Here is a 19,559-nt window from a genome sequence, read left to right as displayed (position 1 = left end):
CATAGGGTTTTGTAACTAAAGCATTTAGAACTAATGTTTGATGTATGTACAGTGAGCTTCTGTTTATCCACAGCATGTCCAAAGCGGGAGAGAGGACAGCTTCAACAACTTCTGCTGACTCAGTCGACAGGTACATTTAGGCCCCATCTCAGTTTCCTCCCTTGGCCCTATCATATGGCCCTACTTCTTGGGCCAGTTTTTACTTCTCAGTTTTGCAGGAAATAGATATCCCATTTTTTGCAGATCAAGGAGCATCTATACCTGCAAAATAGAAGAGTAGTGCCAAAGGGAGGAGTCGATATCAGACCTTATACTTATACCATTTTATTTCCTAATAAAGAAATGTGAACTATGCTTTACGGCTTGTTTTCCCATGTTTTAGCAAATCTGTCTCGGCTACAACATCCCCATCAGGTTCAGTGTCAGAAGCACCAAAGAAATCATCAAAGAAGTCCAAGAAAAATGCAGAGAGCATGACCAAAGTGTATAACTCTGTGCTCAACAGTGTTTTTGGAGCTGTAAGTAGCTGACACCCATGTACAGATTTTACCGCCAAACTGCATAGCTAGACTGGGTGAGGGCATCCTGTGACATTTGACTTAAAACTGCCCAGGTCTAACAATACATCAATAGATTTTTTTGGTGTTATTACTTGGCTGGTTCTTTTTCTCCTGTCAAATCTTGACATGTCAGGTAAAAATAGCTGAATCCATTTAACACATCGTTAAAGGTTCCTCCTTACACCGCCTGATGTAAAAACATACAATGAAAGAACAGTGGATGCTCACTAACATTTCTCACATTGTCATAGTGTTATAAATTCACACGGTGTGGTGGCATGCAGGATTGTTCTGGAGCTGCAGAAACTAAGACTGATGTGTGGGCAGTATTAGTGACTCAGTAGTCGGGGCTTAATGCCACATTTCATTAGGTTTATCCAAATGAGCAGCACTGCAAGGCCCCTTGTTTGTTCATTTAGCATATATTTTACATGTTGCCTTGCACAGGTGCACAGAAGATTAAAGACTGGTGTTTTGTGTTCTAATATTAAATGATATTCCACTTTGGATATTAAAAAGCAGCATGTGTTTGATTTCTGTTTCTTCAGGAGAGAGAACTGGCTCAGGCTGAAATAGATGGTAAGTCTGTGCAAAAGTCTTCAGCCATGCTTTATTATATGTTCACAGAGCAACAGGAAATAGGTGCAGCAACGTACTGAAGTATGATTTATAAATATAAATATAATATACAAGGCAATGGTATGAGCACCTTTATTCTTCAACACAGTCTGAACCCTCTTTCTTTAAGTAGTCTTCAGGAATAGTTCTCCAGGCTTGTCGAAGGACATCCAAAGCTCTTCTTTGGATGTTGGCTGCCTTTGGTTCCATTCTCTGTCAACATGATCCCACACTGCTTCAGTAATGTTGAGGTCTGGGCTCTGGGGAGGATTCATCCCTCCATGAAACTTGTTGCCGCTGATTTTCAGTCCATTTCTTGTGTCATTTGGCATTCCTCAGTAGATGATGATGACTATCAATATATTATCATTAATAGCAAGTGATGTTCGAAAGCCCAACAACAATAATTTCAATGCTGGGATGCTGCATCAAACACAAATATAACCATGTACAGTCCTTTCAGTTGCAACTTGCTTTTCATTTATTGTGGTTTTCATCATTTGAATCTCTTTTCATTCCCTTTCTGTCCACATTCATTAAAAGCACAAGCCAGCAACTGACTACAAAGTAAACCAAGTTTAAGAGATCTTTCCTCTGCACTACTTTTATATTTCACCATGAAATGTTGGAACATGAGATTCAGGATAGTAATTAAACAAGATGAACCACTCCAGAAGCTGTAATTTTGTTTTGACCCTTTGACCCATCTTCACAGAGTTGCAAGAGGCCTTCAGGGAGTTTGATTATGACCAGGATGGCTACCTGAACTACAAGGATGTGGCTGAATGCATGAGGACCATGGGATACATGCCCACTGAAATGGAGCTGCTGGAGATAGTACAACAGATCAAGATGAGAAGTATGTGTGATGAGAGCAGATTTTAAATCTATATGACATCTAATCCAGACGTTTCTGTATTTTTAAATGATGCCTTGTGCATATAACATCACATCACTTACAATTGTTTGTGAACCCTATAAAATACATGCTTGAACTCTGAACTGTGGTAGAGTGTAGCTCTACCACAAGATAACAAGATCATTATGCATTGAAAAAGGAAAGAAACAATGTTCATGTTCATGTTTACGTTTGTCTGGTTGTTTCTACCACTGAGCTCCTTTTATCTACACAGTGGGTGGGTTAATGGACTTTGAGGACTTTACTGAACTAATGGCACCCCGGCTGATGGGAGAGACTGTTGACATGTTGGGACTCAAGGAGCTCAAGTCTGCCTTTGTGCAGGTCAGCTGCTTCATAATCATGCAATCAAATTAGAGAAAGTGGAAAGGGAGGATCAGCCAGATGATTCATAGTTATCTTAGCTCAAACATAACACTTACATACTTAAGATAAGGATGAGCGACTATCACGTATATGACAAGAAATACCTATTGTAATTTAAGATGCAATGGCAAATTCTTAAATATCAGATGCACTGGACAGTCATGTTTTCTATTTGTCAAAGTTTGACCTCGATGGAGATGGAAAGATCAACCAGGAGGAGTTGAAGGAGGCACTTAAGACCCTGCTGGGGGAGAAGCTGAAGAAGGGAGAGCTGGAGGAGATGTTAAAGGAGCTGGACATTAATGCCGATGGCAACATTGACTTTGAAGGTGGGAGTTGGGACACCAGCATGTTTACTCTGCTGACAGCTTGAGAAATGTACATGCTTCATGGTCTTAGTTATGGAGCTTTGCTGTGGTATGCCACAGGGATCAGTTTTAGGACAGATGTTTTTTTTATCTGCGCATGCTACCCCTGGGCAGTATCATCAGGAGACATGACATGTTTTTCCACAGCTGTGCTGATGGCATTCAGCTTTGTGTGAAACCATGTCTCCTGATGACGCTGCATTTTATATATTAAAGCCTGGATGTCACAGAACCAGGAAGAAACAGAGGTATTGGTTCAAAGGCTCAGAGAAAGAAAGCGAGACCAAATTTGAGTAAATAAGGAGTCAACCCAACCCAAAAGCCAAGAAATCTAGAGTCGATCTTTAATGCACGCCTCAAACACCAGCAGATCTCCTGTCTGTTCAGTCTAAACATACAGTAAGTCGGCTTCAATCTAAACAAAATTCTACTTAAGTGCTGGCCAAGACCAAGAGCAGAGCAGATGTTTTCCCCATTCTTAAGTCTTTTCAACGGTTAGCTGTCAGTTTTCGACCCCCCCTGAGATGCTTAGTGTATGAGCCTGGAGGATCGCTGTTTCAGCCGTTCCAAAAGGAACAAAAACATTACCTGAAGCTGCTTTTAGTCATCAGTGAGGCAGCCTTCCTGAGGAAGTGAGAAGAGCTGAAAATATTGATATCTTTAAACCTAGACTAAAAACCTGTTTATTCAGTCTGGCTTTTAATTTAATGGGTTAGGTATTTGTTTGATTTAATTTTAATTTTAATTGATTAACACGATCTAAATGTAAACATTAGTTAAATAATAATAGGTATCTTTCAAATTTCTTCAGGGCACACTAGTCTAGCTTTTGTCAGATATTTCTATCAGTCAATGACTGATGCCTAGTGTTCAATGCAAACATATGGCACCCAAACAAGAGCGCTTATCTTTGACTTTCAGTCTTCGGATAAACTCAGCACTGACTCAGCGTTTTGTCCCTTTCACTCCTTGTTTTCAGAGTTTGTGATGATGCTCTCAATTCACTGACCATCGGGAAGGACGGCGACGTGGAGCAACCATTACTTACCCGAAATCTGACAGAACTGTAAACGCGTTGTACTTTGTTTCCAGTGTCAGTCAACTTGAAACAGCGGGTGGAGTCAAACGTCTCAGGGAAAACCAATACAGCTACAAATAAGTGGTCACAATTTGCAAACTTATGTTTGCAATGTAAGTATAAACTTCCACCTCACTGTCTGACTAGCCATGCAACTGTATGCATAATGAGCTTTGAATTTGAACTGTAAGGCTTGAGTGTTATTTTAACAGATTCATAGACTTTTTGCTGTGTCTTATTTAGCTAGTACTGAACAGTTTTGATATTTTAATAAAGAAATCAAAATCAGTTTGGTGTATGTGTTGACTGTAACAACATGACAAGATTACAAGAGACAGAATGGACAGATTATGTCAACCTCTCAGACTTTATTCCAAAATCATCTGTTTTATTATTCATATATGGTCATTGTTAAACAAGATGAGAATAATAATGTGGCTACCGGCATCCAGAGAATTTAAATATAAATAAAATGTAAGTTGTTAACAATGCAGCTTTGAGCTTTGTCAGGTCGATACTCATTGTAACATAAGATGCATTTGCACACCCAAAAACCATTGTGTATCAAGTAAAGTCACATCTCAGAATCAAACCCCAAATCAGACCAACATCGAATGCTGGTAAGTGAAATTTATCGAAAAGCTTAAACTACTGGTAACTTAGTCCGTTTTATCATTATAACATCAAATTTTCATTTCAGGATGATGTGCAACATGCAGCCAAAGTAATCTGCTGAACTTATAGTTGTCTCGTTGTCGGACAGGAAACGGAATTTAAAAAAAAGAGGAGGAAGAATTCAATCTGCTGAAAAGCAAAAACTGGAATCAGGAGTTTAACATGTAGAGAGGAGATGCACGAGGCGCCCACATCACAGGAGTCAGGATGTGTGTTCCAGCACATGCAATTTCACTGATATGTTAAGATTTCTGCTCGCCCACACGCACACAAAAAAAAAAAAAAATGAAAATGAAAAATCACATTTATCTCGTTCACAGCTGGTCACAATCTAACTTTGATGCATTAGATATTAATTCATCTTTTGATTAATTGGAAAGTCCTAAACCATTAACCACGAATACAGAGCTAAGATGTATTGCTGAAACCAACTGATGTTCTGAAAAACAAATACAATTTCTGACTCAGGCAATTGTCAAAGTTTATAACTGCACAAATCCAGAGACGTCTGTGTCTTCTTTGTCATTGGTTTTTGACAAATTGACGGGAAATGCACAATTAAACAACTTCCTTTTTGACTCTACTCATCTCCCAGACTCTAAGAACTTTGAATTTCTCCTCTTCTTTGGGGAATGTCTGCTCTAACTTTTGTAAACTTTGCCACACTGAGAAATACCATCCATAAGCAGACTTTGTAAACAAATGCATATGGTGTAAGTCTTGCTAGCATCTGAGAAAGCATGGTACTCACATTTGCCGGGATTCAGACTCTCCCATATTGGCGCACTTTGACACAGGATGCACACGCAGTACTTTAGGATGCTGCTTTGCATTAAAGCCTACACCAAATGGTTTTAGGACAGCATGCTGTATCATTTGCACAGCGTTATGAGACTATCAGGCTCATTATCAGCAGCTTTTTTTCACTATAAAGATGTGTGGAGCAGGTAAGAGCGTCACCGCAATGTAGTAAATGGGTATTTTGTCCAATGGTCACGCTGAAGTAACTCTAATAACATCACAACATCCTTTCATGTACACTCCATAACACAACAGTGGCTTCAACGCCATTAGATCTTGTTTTTGATATCAAACCTCTTAATTTCCTCTTTCTGACATCTCTAATGAGTTTAATTTGCTTCATTAAGTCCCACTAAATAGCAGATAGATAAAGATAAGTTTCCTCTATTTTGTCTATCCACAACTCACTGTGTCTTCACTGATCACTGCGAGCAACACTCCTCGGTGATCCTTTATTGTCTACAGCTCGTTGCTTGGCTCATCTGCGAACTCAGCCATGATGTCATGCATCCAGATGTCTCTTTCTTCCTGTGAAGTGTCCACCAGGAAGACTGTCAACTTCCTGTCCCACGGGTTCGTGGCTTCCTGCACAGTCTCCAGCTGGGCCACGAGAGGTTTCTTCTCCACGTGGTTCCTGAAAACGATGGAGGCTTCCTCTGACCACTGCCTCGGCTTCACTCCTGTGGGTGGAGGCGGAGAAGAAGAAATGAGCAAATGACCAACTTGAACAATCCAGACTATTATATTATTGAACATCAGATGAAAAACCATTAATCTTGGAAAGATTCCACAGTGAGGAAGATTATTCACAAGTGGAAAACATTTGAGATAGCTGCCTATCTTTCCAGGAGAGGAAGTTGCAGCAAGTTCACCACAAGTTCAGATCATGCAACGCTAAGAGCAACTGCAATACATCACCCAATAAAATAATGTTAATAAATAAATGTTCGAGACATTAGAGAAAGACTAGACATGTATGGCTTGTTTGGAAGGGTTGCCAAGAGAAAGCCTCTTCTCTCTAAAAACATGGGGTTAAGGTTTGTAAAGTTGCATCTGAACAAATCACAAGACGTCAGGACCGAAGTGGAGATGTTTGCCGCACATCTTGAAGAAGTTGAAGCCGCAGTTGAAGTCCAGACCTCAACCTGGTTGAAATGCTGTGGTGAGCATAAATGACGCCGCAAATCTCAATTAAATGAAGTGACGTTTTAAAGAAGAGTGGACCAAGATTCCCCCACATAGATGTGAGAGACCGATAACATCAAACAGAAAACAATCACTTAAAGTTATTGGAGCTAAAAGTGCTTCTACAAGCTATTAAATCATTAAGTGTTCTTAGTTTTTCACACGCTGCTTCTCCATATTGGCTTAGTTTTTGTTATCGTCTACTCACCAGCCAGCTGAGCAGTGATTCCCTGGAAAGGCAGCTGTCTGAACTCCTTGATCAGAGGTCTGAGCTGGCTGCAGCTGATCAGCTCATGTTTACCGTAGTCCAGCTCATATACAGACACCAACCCATTGCTCAGAACTCCCTTCACTAACACACGATGCCAACTGGAGAGTAAAAAAAGGAAAAGTACATGTATCAGGATGGAGAACATCTGGTTCTGTATCAGATGGTATTCCTGAGAGCAGAATCCAATGCAGTTTGAGGTCATAACATATTTCCAAACCAGTGATTTCTTTTTAATGAGTCAAAGCCACTGCTTAACTCACTTGTTCTCTACTTTAGCAGCATATATATGATTCTTCTCTATATTGAGTGGTTTCTCCTCAGTTTTATTGTAGTAAAGTATCATCTCTCCCATCAGCACCACCAGCTTATACATATCTCTCCAGGGCTGCAGCACAAAGTGGCCTGGATGACACGCCAGTGATACATATACGTCGATGTTGTTTCCTGAGAGTAAAAGAGAAATGTGGCTTATTTTATTAGAGTTCTTACAAAACCAGAACCCTGAGGAGAAGAGCATTCAAGAGTCAATACTTATGTAATCCGAAAAGAAAGAAAGACATACATGATAGCGGCAAGTTTTTCATAAAAGGATATATTTCCCCCTCTTTACCAATTGGGGGCAGCTCTAGTAGTGGTGGAAGTTGGAGAGAGTGTGAAGGGGGTGACGGTGATTCTGGTGGGCTGGTGGTTGTGCTCCCTCCTTTTCCTCCTCCTCCTCCTCCTCCTCCTCTGGGTCCTGACAGGGTCTTCTTGGGATGAGGTTTGGTTGGAACAGAGGCTGATTTTGGACTGCTATTAGCTGACTCACTGGTGCTGGAGGTCTTGAAGGGTGGAGCATTTGTCGAAATCTTGGTTGGGCTGTGAAATTAAAATTAGTTGAAAATCTTATTTTTTACCCTTCGATTGATCGCTTTACTTCTGAGAATCTACAGACTACAACTGTTTAATATATGAGCCATAAAGCAGAGACATAAAAAAGTGCAAAAGCAGCAGCAACCTGTGGCTCGTTAAGAAGACATCTGGTTGCTGTTTGAAAAGGTCTGACTGGGCCATCTGATGGTTGAGGCTGTGGACTGGGTCATGGAAGTTTTTGTCGGTGAACAAGTGAACGTAGATGCAGTGCTTAGTTTCCTCGACCTTCGCAACCTTGGGATTGTGAAAGTACAAAAGGAAGCACAAACATGATGGGAACAAATTGGAGAGGTAAAGGATAAAGACCTATGAGAAGAGTGGCAATAATAGTGGTAAGAAATTTAACCAAACTCCACTTGGTATAATCTTTTCCAAATTACAACAACTCGCAGCAAATATTTAACTTTCTATCGCAGACATCTGCAAGTAAACGGCTCAGTCAATACAGCTTCATTAATATATAGTACAAATAATTAAAAAAGAAAAAGTAACTGGTGGGTTTAACCTTCTACTTATGTCACAAGTACATCATTCCTCTGTAACGCAATGTCTTTCATAGGCTGGCATTAGGTTCAGGTTCAGGTTCAGATTGCTATACATCTTTTATACATCATGCCTCCAAAGATGATGCTGTTTACCTTCATGCTACAGTCAGTGGTGTTGAGCACTTTCTCTCGAAGCCACTGAACAGCATCCGGAGTCCAGGATCCAACACTGACAGCCAGGTCTGCTAGACAGCACTTCACAACCTGAACACAAGTCGTTAGTGTGTCATTTTGTGCATTGTGTACCCACATTTTTAACAGGAGCACTATATTTTGTGAGACTAATTTGTAAAGGCATTGGACCTTGTTTCTTGCTTCTCCTGACTGCTTTTCATTGTCTGCCCAGTAAAGACATTGACGCTGACCTGTGGTGGGATAGCCATGAGGTCACGGAGGAATGGCGATGGGATCTCTCTCAGCTCGAACACCTCTACAGAAGCTTGGACACCAACATCAATAAACAGGATGTCCACCACTCTGCTGCCATGCAGGTTGGTGATCTGAGGACAGAAACAAGAGAACCATATATTTGTTAAAAGTTAAGACATGCCATCATGACCACATCAGTGACAAAGCTGGTTCAGATCTGACTTTACCACAAAGGTATTTGTAGCTCTTTTACTGATCACACATAAAGATTAAACTGCCAGGCAGTGAGTTGTGTTAACGAATAAATGAAATACTCTGGATGCAAATACACTTTGTTACATTTCTCTTTTTGATCTAAATACAAAGAGGGACCTCCACCCTCCTCTATTGTGCAAATGTGGCTTTATTTCTTGTGTCAGGTTGACATTTGTTGTATATTTCACAGTTTGTGCTGCAGGGATCATTTCTGTCTTACCTCCACACGGGACCATTTGCCTTTATAGCGGGCCAGGCATCCCTTCCCACAAAAGGGTCTGGATACCAGGAACTCTGATGTTACCTGAAACAAAGTAGATTTCATAAAAAAAAACTGTCATTCCTAAATGTGTCTGTTTCATTTATGTTTTTATATATAATCAATGTTTGTCTTAAATTTTGAAAATGACTGCTGAAACAGCTCTACCCATGTTAAAAAGAGGATTTGCAACTCCACACTGTTTACCTAAACACTGACGTAAAATGTTAATGCTTTACAGGACAGCAGAGGTGCACCTAGAAAAGCATCCGCTTCACCATACTGCAAACAGATTAAATGCCTTGGTAATGTCTTAACCCCCAGATTAACGACCTAATCTCAATCTGTCCATGACGCCACCCAAGCAGCAGCACCACACCAATACATTCACAAAAGCCTTTTGAGATGAATGGATCAGACTTTGTCTAAACTAATGAACTCATGTTGATGTCGTGCTTAATCTAACATTCTGGTCTGAAGCTACTAAGGAAAGCTTTTGGTCCGATGAGTCAAACCAACATTCACACAAGGCAGGGAGGCTCTTTTTCTGTTATTCTTATCCAATGAGGAACAATTTCAAAGTATAAGATAAGTGTGTTTATTAAAGGTTTTGAACAGTCCAAAATGTATGAGGTTTTGTTTAAAGTTACTGTACTCGAGCTATAATTATACATGTTTGTCCATTTTCGACTAAATAAATGTCCTTTATGACATCCTGTATTTTAAATGTGAATTAAAGAATGATAAATCCTTTGAGCTGTGGTTCTACTCATTTCTATGATGACAGTAATTGCTCTACAATGAGCAGGATGATTTCACATGCTAAAAGCTAAAGTGCTTTCAATAATCTTTTAAATAAAAACTCTAAATAAGACTAAAAGGTGATGTTTACCTGTGAGTGGAAGTAGGTCTCTACATTCTCCAGTATCTCACTCATCTTGGCGAGTCCTTTGGAGGGGAGCTGACAGTAAATTGTCCCATCTGAGCAAACACTGCTGACAGTCACATTCATATAAGCGCTGTTCACCTGCGGACAGACACAAGTTTAGTTTGCTGTGCATTTATCTGTCTACATTTACAGAAACTCACACAAACTGTCCTATACCTGTAATGGGCTTGCTAATGTCTTGTCCTGCAGGGCTTTCATGCAGGCAGCATTGATGTTCACATCATCATCCTGAGAGGTGTCATACAGGACGACTCGAGGTGTCTGCGTTCTCTCTAAGATCTCAGCCAATAGGATCCTTCCACTTGCCATTGCCTCAAACTTCTTCAGCACTACCGGTTCCTGACAGAACGGCTCCAGGCCTGCAGACCACAGACAGGTACAAACCAGAGTCGTAAAACTTTTTCCTATTCTTGATCATTTCTCTTCCAAATAGCTTTTTACTTTAGTGTATTATTTTGATGACCAACAAGTTATCAATGACTCACCTGCCAGTTTACATTTGGTTGCCTGGAAAGGTAACTTGAAAAACTTCTCATGCAGCTCGAACACTTTGCCTTTACTGATCATCTCTGAGAAGCCATGATCCACATAATATACCTACAAAGCCAAAACCCAAGGGCACAGGCATTACTGTTATCATGACTGTCACCATATCTGAAATTCACCACACGATTATCGTGGCTGGAAAGAATTCACAACAAAGATATTGTCGTAGTATAGAAAGCATAGAAAGAAAACTTGAAAAAACATATTGCTTTTAGACTTAATTACAATTGAATTACAGTCAAAATAGAAGGTGAGAAACTTAAGTTAAAGAGACGTAAGAACAAATTGTATTCAAAAGAATCAGTCTGCTGTCAACAATGTTTGAATTTTATCAGCTGAGACCAAATAACAGTATCATCATGTGTATTTGATATTTCAATCTTTTAATTTCACCAGTAATATCCACAACGGGTTAACACAACATCCCTAACTGATACAGTATTCTCTCTTATTCCTCTCATCTTTGTTCATTAATGCTTTGTGATTTCTCACCTTCACTTTGTCAGTCATGACCTCGATGACCTGTGCTCTCAGAATCTCCTCCTCCTCCTCAGCCCTGACAGCAACAAGTTGGCCTGAGGAAAGAGATGACAGCGGAGTTGGGCTGCTTTGGTCCAAGCCATAAAACTCCCTCATCTCATCCTCCATGGACTCCTGTGCCTGGGAGTAACCCTCCCCAATGTACCTGACAGAGGACGAGAAGCAGACAGTAAGAGATATCTGATCTGTCAGCTGTAAACAGCACATTGCCTTGCAGAGTCCTTTCCTACCTGAGTACAACTCCATTGGTATTCGTGGCCTCAACCACCAGCACCGAGGGGTACTCCTCTTTTGGGATCTGCAGAGAAGGCACCGCCTGGTTACTGAGCCTCCTTCCCAGCTCCTTCCTCAACCTTAGCTCATCCTCACTGGTCGAGGAGCCTCTCCTGTTACAGTTCTCATCCTCCCCACCTCCAGCTTTGCTTCGTCTGTACAGGATGGCCCTCTTTGGGTTGTCAGGCATCGGGTAGTCGATGGTGCAGATATCAGAGAGCAGGTCAAGGTTCTCCAGGACATGTCCAGGCAGTTTAGTCTGGCAAATAAGCAAAATAAAAATGATATCATCAAGTGCATCTGCTATGTTTATGTTAGGGCATCAAAGTGGTACTGACTTTGTAGGTGTCCTGGAAGAGCTTTGGTAGCGCATGGGCCCACAGACCATTGGAGTACTTCACCAGCAGCTCCTCCAGTTTCTGCTTCAGGTCAGGACTAAGAGTTGCAGGGGAGGAGGGAGGGCTGGGTGACAAGGAGGATGATGGTGGAGACTGAGGAGATCGAGATCCAGAGCGAGTTAGATGAGTACTGGGGGGTCTCTGTTGGGCATTGGACTGTAAAGGTTTGTCTGCCGGGGTGTTTGAATTCGGGGCAGTTTTAGAAGTTGGGTTAAAGATGGGTGAAGGAGAAGAGGTGGTCGTCTGTTCCTTGGCGGGGTAGAGAAGCAGCTCGGATGAGTTACTGCTGCCGGTTTTCTCTATCTAGAAGAATAAACAGAACAGATTTATAATAAAAAACATTTTGTGCCATGACTGACTTTAATTAACAAGCCCCCTCTGAAACACAGTAATTAGTTGTTATGAAAGTGTTACATTTGTGCAACAAAGAATAAGAACCTAAAACCCCTCTGAAACCCCTCTGAGACACTGAAAACATCAAACCATGACAAATAGAGAATCCGGTACAAATTGAGTACATACAGTGCAGATGTGAGTCCAGGTCTCCAGGTCTTTGATTGCCTCAGTTGGCAGGTCCTGTTTGTACAGGTCTCTGTAGATCTGAGGCAGTTTAGACACCCAGAAGCCATTGCTGTACTTCCCTAAGATCTCTCTGATGCGACCCTGAACCTGCTGAGGGTTGTAAGGTTTTCCTTTCCCCGAACCAAAGCTCTCATTCAAATTTAAGGGTGCTGGAATACGAAAAGAACACAGGAGGAATAAGATTGCTCACACACATTAAGGCTTTTGCTGCCTTGTCTTTACTCTGGAAGTGTTTACTGATTTTTACTTAAAAAATTCTGATGATTTTTTATCAGGAGACAAAAGTTAGAAGAATAACAACAAGGCCCAGTGCTGCGCAAAGGTATTCTCCTTCCTGCTTTCCAAATGCTTCCAATAGCTGCAGATCAATCTCTGACATCACTGTGGTGGAATTTTGAGCCGTTTTCCTTTTCAGAGCTCATTTAATGCTGCCACACTGGATGGTTTGTGAGCAGCAACTCTTTTCAGATGATGCCAGAGCATCTTGGTGGGTTCGACTAGGCCTCTAAAAAACTGTAATTTGAACAACTCTGAGCTTTTCTTTTGTTTGCTGTGGAATATTTGTCTTCCTGCATAAAGTTTTTCTCTCAGACTATTTTTTATGTTTCACCTCAATTAAGAGAAGTTAAGAGAAGAAGCAGCAAATCATCCCCACAGCAGCAACCTGCCAATGTCATGTTTAACCATAGATGCAATGTCTTTGTGTGGAATCCTGCATCTGGTTTAAACCAAGTATAATCGGACCCCTGACTTTCAGACTCTTCAATTTTACACTCATCAGCCTGTTGAGGATTCTCAAAAAAGCTTTGAGGGACATCAAAGTGTGTTGAGGTAAGATTCAAACAAGATTTCATGTACTTTGGGGCTCCACTTTTCCATGGATACCGTTTTTTAACTAGTGTCTTTTAAGTAAAGTGGAGTCATGAACAGTTTGCTTTATTGAAAAAAAAAAAGCCTGCAGGTCCTTGGATGTTTTCCTTTGAACTTTTTTGACTTCCTGGACAGGCTGTTGCTGTGCACTTGGGGGAATATTGTAAAGTTGGGCCCATCTGGGAAGGTTCACTGTCTTTTTGGTTTGTAGAAAAATGTGTTTGACTGTGGATCTGTGGTGTCCCAGAGCATTAGAATTAGTTTTGTAACCCTTGTCAGACCCAATCACCTTCTTTCAAAACATTTAATACAACTGGGCTTCTGAAAATTATCTACTTGACTCAAAAAAATTGTAGAAATAGTTTCTGAACAGTTCTCTCATAAATATGATGTCATCCTCAGCTAGTGTCTTTACATTAGAAATAGGCTTCAATCCTTTTATATCAAAGCTAAACAGTCTGTCAGGTCCTGAAATAAACATGAGTGGAGGAGCTTCAACAACTGTGCATCAGATGAATGCAGTTTATTACAGACCAGTGCTTTTCCCCAGACCAAAGTCCGTCATCACAAACAGGCAGGATGACACCAAACACATCCTTAGCTTTAAAGGCTAAGAATGTGTTTGTTGTTCAAGTAAAGACTGACTGGAGAACAGAACAGAACCATCTGAGATGAAGTTCTGTTTTCTTTACACAAAACAAAACCCTGAAGGTAAGTAAGTCAGAAAGGAACAGGATATGATACTTCAGTTCATGATATCACAGCATGAAACTGGAAAACTGTGAATTTCTTTGAAGAGACCAGCAGTAACTTGGTTCTTGACAATGTGTCTGCTCGTTCACAGGACAAAAAGCTGCAGAAAATGTTTTTTTAGCCTAATTTAAAGAGAGAAAAAAAGCCTGTCCTACTTACCACCAGTCGGTTGGGAGTTTCTGGAAAGGTGAGCGTGCACCTCCTTTTGAAACCGTGATGGGAGGGTCATCCTCTTGTCTGGCCTGGACACAAGAGAACGAAACAGAGAGGCAAATCACTCTCTACAGGTTCTTATGGCAAGACAACAACAAAAAATATTAACGATAGAGCAGAAAACCTTTTTCTTGGATGTTTAGAACATTTTCGTACATCTTTTCGTAAAGCTGAACACGCATCTTGATCAAATCAAACTCCAAACAGATAACCATTCAAAGTTAAATCATCTTTCTTGATTTGTTCTGAACACCATGACTAACATCTAACTAACTTAAAGTAGTCACAGTTATTATTAGAATTTTTAAAAATCTTTTTAAAATACTCAATAACTTTTTGTTGTCTTAAAAATGTATGTAAACTGCAGGAGCTTTCACATAGGGGTTCATGTCCCTGTAGTCCTTTACTTCCATTAAAGGAACCAGGTGTTTTCTGACAACTGAAAACAACCCTACATGGGAGTTTATGCTATGAAGTAAGGCCACTTTGTGAGGCGTAATTGTCTTATTTCCACCTTTCTAGTTCAGTCATTATGTGTTTAATCTCCATCAAAGCTCAAAAAAGTCTGTTGATGTCAAATAAAAATAAAAAGAACAGTCACACCTAAGCACAACCTTATAGGCAGGTGCCACAATGACAATTCCTGTGGCTCCACCTTAAGTGCATTTCCTCCTTTTTTAAGGCCAATTTGTCAGGAGACTACAGTGCCTTAAGCTTGTGGTACTTTAGGAAGCAGTGGAAACACAACAACTATGGTATTAAGCAACTGTTTCATTTCCTGAAAAAAAAAAAAAAAACCTCAGAAGTTCCAAATAAATCTGGTCAAAAAGCAGCTGAACTCTCTAAGATTAGGACTATTCTTGTTTGAATGTCAGGTCTAAACTTTTTGAATGAGATAAAATGATTCCCTGGAACCTTTACGACTTGTTTTGATTATTACACATTTATTAACAAAGGAACCACTGACTTCATGCTTCATTCATAGCTCTGCCACTCCACCTCATCTTCTAGAGGAAACATCTGCATGACTGTCTTGGAAACTGTTCAATTACAATGCTGAAAAAACTCCTCTACCCACTTTCTGTTGTGAGATTGTTTCAATAAAGATTAGCACATCAAAATGTAAATTAATATTGGGCTTTGGTTGCAGTGTTTACCACATACACACATGCACGCACGCACACACACACACACACACTCACAACCACACACAACCACACACACAAATGATGACGTTGGCCTATCCAGTGGAAGATCTGAAGGGATACAGAGAGATGTGCTGATTCATTCTGTATCGGTTTAGAAGAGTTAATCTACCAGAGAATAGAGGAGGGATTAAAGAGGGCTAACGTCCCCCCTGAGCTGGGCTCGTGTCTCCTGCCAATAGACCAGGATCCCCGCCCTGTTGCCCCATTGTGCTGCAGAGGGCCAGCAGCACACTGGACATGCATAGTGACACAGACAGGGAACTGATGTCAGTTGTTTTCACAGTGAATGGATGAGGAGAGCAGTAAATGGATAGAAACTGGTGAATCAGTCAGTGTGATCAGCCCAATTAATCTTGATTTATTCAAATTAAGTAAGCAGTTGTTATCTAACAATAACTTGGTATCTTGGAGGGTATCAAACAACTAGCTTCTTTAATAATGAATAACATATTTTAGGGTTGTAGTGAATGATGGGAGCAGAATGAAATCTGATGAATGGCATTCATTTTAGACTTAATTTTAGCATCAATGACATGCCAAAGGGAGAAAGTACAGAGTGAACGATGGACAGAGTGCAGACAGACAGAACCAGAATAATCTAGAAAATGCATCATCAGCCGAGTGCTGAATGAGTACAGCAGGGAGGCGATTTCCACTCAAAAAGCACCCGGAGTTCAACCAGGCTCCCATTCAGCTCAGAAAGAAAGGAATAAAGAAAAAAAACAGTGGTCCACTGATGAATCCCCAACCTGGGTCCCTAACGCAATATGGAAGTCTGACTGGTGACTTCCACAAATGATGGTCCTATAAAATCCCAACAAATATGTAGAAGCAATGTTTTTTCTAGCCACGTGTAGCTGAATCTAGAGAATTTGGACATAGTTCACCAAAACCTAATCCAGAGTTAGCGTTACCGAATCATATTTGGTATTTTGATAAAACAAACAAACTTGTGAGCTCAACAAAAACACCGTAATGTATAGAACTTTAACTTGAATATTTGTTGGTAAACAGCTAAAATGACAAAAATGGGTTATGTAAAAATATTTCCAGACCAAACTGTATCCATCTACTTTCACGCCACCCGCCTCACTCACTTGTCTGCAGGTTGACCCCCTTTTCTGTTGGGTGTGTTCTGATTGGACAGCTTGTTTGGATGCCCGCCACTCTTGCCGTCTGACTGGCCATCCCTTATGTCTCTCGCCTGTCTAAAGTCTCCATGTCCAGCCCCACGGCCGACTCTACCCCCGCCTCGCCCTCTGTGTTTTGGCTGTCTCAGAGAGGTTTGAGGTTTGGCTGTAAAGAGAGAAAGGCACAGAGAGCATATGAGAGAAATAAAACTAAAACATGAACACATAATTAGAAAAATTATGAGCACACATTTTCAAAAACACTCCACTTGACTCAGCTAACCCTGATGCTGATGCAGTGTGTCTGTCTACAGGGCACAGTGTCAAATATCTGGAGGCATTGTAGCACCAGTCAGCAGCAGAATACTGCAAATTACTGACGGCATCATTTTACAATTTCTTGGATTTGGAGTAAATTCCTAACTGGATTGTTAGATGGAAACCTTCAACCTACAGCTTCAATGTGTAAAACATTGTTCAATAAAGATAATCGGCCAGAAGCAGCTGGCTCCTTGGTGTAATTCACAGCTGTGTGCTTTAAAGCAGACTACAAGAAAGCTGGAAGGGAAATGGCCTCCACTAATTAAGAAGAATCTCAATGAGTCTGTAATGATAGTTTAATAACATATAAGAAAGCCCTTTGCAAAGCCAGAAGTGCTTATTATTCATTACTGATAGAAAAGAATAGGAACAATCCCAGATTTCTTTTCAGCACTGTAGCCAGACTGACGAAGAGTTCGAGCTATGTTGGGCCATGTTTTCCTTTAACTCTCAGTAATGATGACTTCATGAGCTTTTTCACCAATAAAAGTGTTTCTATCAGAGAAAAAATTTAAGGAATCCTTCCCACTGTTATCACTAATGTATCATGAAGCACAGCAGCTTTAGAAATATCTTTGGAACCCGATTTGTACTTTGACTGTCTCTCTCCTACTGAGCTCTCCGAGCTAACAACAATAGCTTAATCTAAATGATCACCTCTTATTTTAGGCTCAATCCCAACCCAACCAGTTTGTTCAAGGAGGTTATCTCCTAAAAAAAACCTTCCATATTGGATTTGATTAATCTATCTCATAGAGTCATGGAGTTCCACCGGGTTCTGTGCTCGGACCAATTCTTTTCACTTTATACATGCTTCCATTAGGTCACATTATTAGACAGCCTGGGATAAATTTCCATTGCTATGCTGATTATAGTTAACTGTACTTATGCATGAAACCAGATTAAACCAATTAGTTGACTATAGTTGTTATCAGTTGTTAGACCTTAAGTCAGTGAGACTCGATTGCATTTCCTTGTCATCTAGTGCTACAGTGAGGGACCTTGGAAGTTATTTTTGACCAGAGTCTTTTAATTTGACACACATATAAAAAGGTTTCCAGGACTGTCTTCTTTCACCTTTGTAACATTGCCAAAAACAGAAACATCCTCTCTCAGTGTGATGTAGAAAAACTAGTCCATGTATTTGTTACTTCAAGACATCTTTCTGATGAGAACTAGCAGAAAAGATCATATTTCTCCAGTTTTAGCTTCTCTCCATTGGCTCCCTGTTAAATTCAGAATAGATTTGTATATTCTCTTGTTTATTGTATCCCAGAGTTTCTAAAAGTAGAAAGGTAGGCAGAACCATCAGTTATCAGGTCCCTCTCTGTGGAACCAGCTGCCAAAATATGATCAATACAGCCCACTTTCAAAAAACTTTTGGACGAAACAAAACACAATGATGGCAAATCTCATATCCTTATTCATAATCTATTATCTTAGTCAGCGATCTGGAAAAAGAAAGTCTTCAAACCCTCAGAGGGCACTACATTATAAACTGACATGATTCTATCATCGATGCATGGGCTCAGGCACACTTCCAGAAATCACTGTCTGTGAACACACTGTTCACAGTGCAGGTTAAAGCTCAGTCATGTAAAGAATAAAAGGCATGATCCAGAAATGCTGCCACCTTCTTTAGGTCAAACACATTTAAAATGGACAGAAGCAAAGCGTTCAGGAATAGCCTTGCTTATTTCAGCAAGACAATGCTGAACCACATACTGCATCTACTACATGCATGGTGTCTTAGAAGAAGTGTCCGGGTGCTGGAGTGACCTTTCACCAACCAAAAACATTTGGCTCATCATTGTAGGACTGTTGCGCAGCTACAATCCAATCAGACATGAATGGGACGACATTCCTCTCTCAAAGGTCCAGTAACCGGTCTCCTCAGCTCACAGATGTTTACAGAATGTTGTTAAAAGACGAGGGGACACTACAAAGTGGTTTCAATCCAAACTAACCAGGCCTCTCATCAATATGAGAGTTACATCGTTCAATCTCAGCATGACGTCACATATCTGTTGCATTACATCAACACTACACCTTTACTCATTTCTACTCCCACACTTCTTTTCTCTTGGTCTTTTTTCAGTTCTTCCTCCCACAGAGTCTAACCTATCGCCACTCTTTTCTCAATCTCATTTCTTCCAGAACTTTCTCATGCTTTCACATCCACTCTGTTCTCACCAAATCTTCTTTTAACTGCAAGTAACAAAACAAGCTACCACCATAAGCCTCAATAGTCGTCACACTGACAATTACGGCTACAGTCACTGGCAGTCAATCGACACCCCGACACACACATTAGATCAACTCAGCCAGCACGAGCATGAAATTAAAGGCAAAGACAAGCACTGGTGCACACAGTAAAAGCAGACGCCACATAACCTCACCGGCATGGACACACAGTCTCTGGTCTGTCTCAGCCTGAATATCAATAACCCGTTAGCCCAGGCAGAGAGGAGAGTGTGAGAGAGAGGTTGATTTGTGAATCAGCTTCTCTTCGCTACAGGCTCTGTTATAGCCTTACACTGCAACACCCCACTCTCCCTCGCTCTCTCCGACTTCCTCCTCCCTCCTTACCATTTC

General features: G+C 40.7%; 2 protein-coding genes across 3 annotated transcripts in view; one reads left to right on the top strand and one right to left on the bottom strand.

The window, feature by feature from the left end:
- Positions 1 to 74: 74 nt before the first annotated feature.
- On the top strand, positions 75 to 4,063 carry LOC140281929 (calcium-binding protein 2-like). Its single transcript, XM_072376443.1, has 7 exons — positions 75 to 130; positions 383 to 518; positions 1,109 to 1,139; positions 1,894 to 2,037; positions 2,312 to 2,421; positions 2,645 to 2,792; positions 3,811 to 4,063. Exons 1-7 carry the CDS (start codon positions 75 to 77, stop codon positions 3,837 to 3,839), a joined length of 654 nt encoding a protein of 217 aa, XP_072232544.1. The 3' UTR covers positions 3,840 to 4,063.
- Positions 4,064 to 4,275: 212 nt separating this feature from the next.
- The window catches only part of tdrd7b (tudor domain containing 7 b), a 20,965-nt gene continuing 5,681 nt past the window's right edge, over positions 4,276 to 19,559 (bottom strand). For both annotated transcript variants that reach the window (XM_072376652.1, XM_072376653.1), the window contains exons 4-20: positions 16,611 to 16,809; positions 14,252 to 14,334; positions 12,410 to 12,618; positions 11,828 to 12,190; positions 11,447 to 11,748; positions 11,169 to 11,361; positions 10,616 to 10,727; positions 10,287 to 10,489; positions 10,074 to 10,208; positions 9,143 to 9,226; positions 8,664 to 8,798; positions 8,392 to 8,502; positions 7,839 to 7,987; positions 7,452 to 7,699; positions 7,102 to 7,285; positions 6,779 to 6,939; positions 4,276 to 6,065 (exon numbers count right to left, since the gene is read on the bottom strand). In XM_072376652.1, coding sequence (XP_072232753.1) covers positions 5,845 to 6,065; positions 6,779 to 6,939; positions 7,102 to 7,285; positions 7,452 to 7,699; positions 7,839 to 7,987; positions 8,392 to 8,502; positions 8,664 to 8,798; positions 9,143 to 9,226; positions 10,074 to 10,208; positions 10,287 to 10,489; positions 10,616 to 10,727; positions 11,169 to 11,361; positions 11,447 to 11,748; positions 11,828 to 12,190; positions 12,410 to 12,618; positions 14,252 to 14,334; positions 16,611 to 16,809 — 3,092 coding nt within the window. In that variant the 3' untranslated portion in view covers positions 4,276 to 5,844. The remainder of the gene's footprint in view (positions 6,066 to 6,778; positions 6,940 to 7,101; positions 7,286 to 7,451; positions 7,700 to 7,838; positions 7,988 to 8,391; positions 8,503 to 8,663; positions 8,799 to 9,142; positions 9,227 to 10,073; positions 10,209 to 10,286; positions 10,490 to 10,615; positions 10,728 to 11,168; positions 11,362 to 11,446; positions 11,749 to 11,827; positions 12,191 to 12,409; positions 12,619 to 14,251; positions 14,335 to 16,610; positions 16,810 to 19,559) is intronic.

This window comes from Leuresthes tenuis, unplaced genomic scaffold (genome assembly GCF_036924035.1).
Source record: "Leuresthes tenuis unplaced genomic scaffold, fLeuTen1.0.hap1 SCAF_22, whole genome shotgun sequence".
Classification (NCBI taxonomy): Eukaryota; Metazoa; Chordata; class Actinopteri; order Atheriniformes; family Atherinopsidae; genus Leuresthes; species Leuresthes tenuis.
This window is presented reverse-complemented; position numbering and strand designations above follow the sequence as displayed.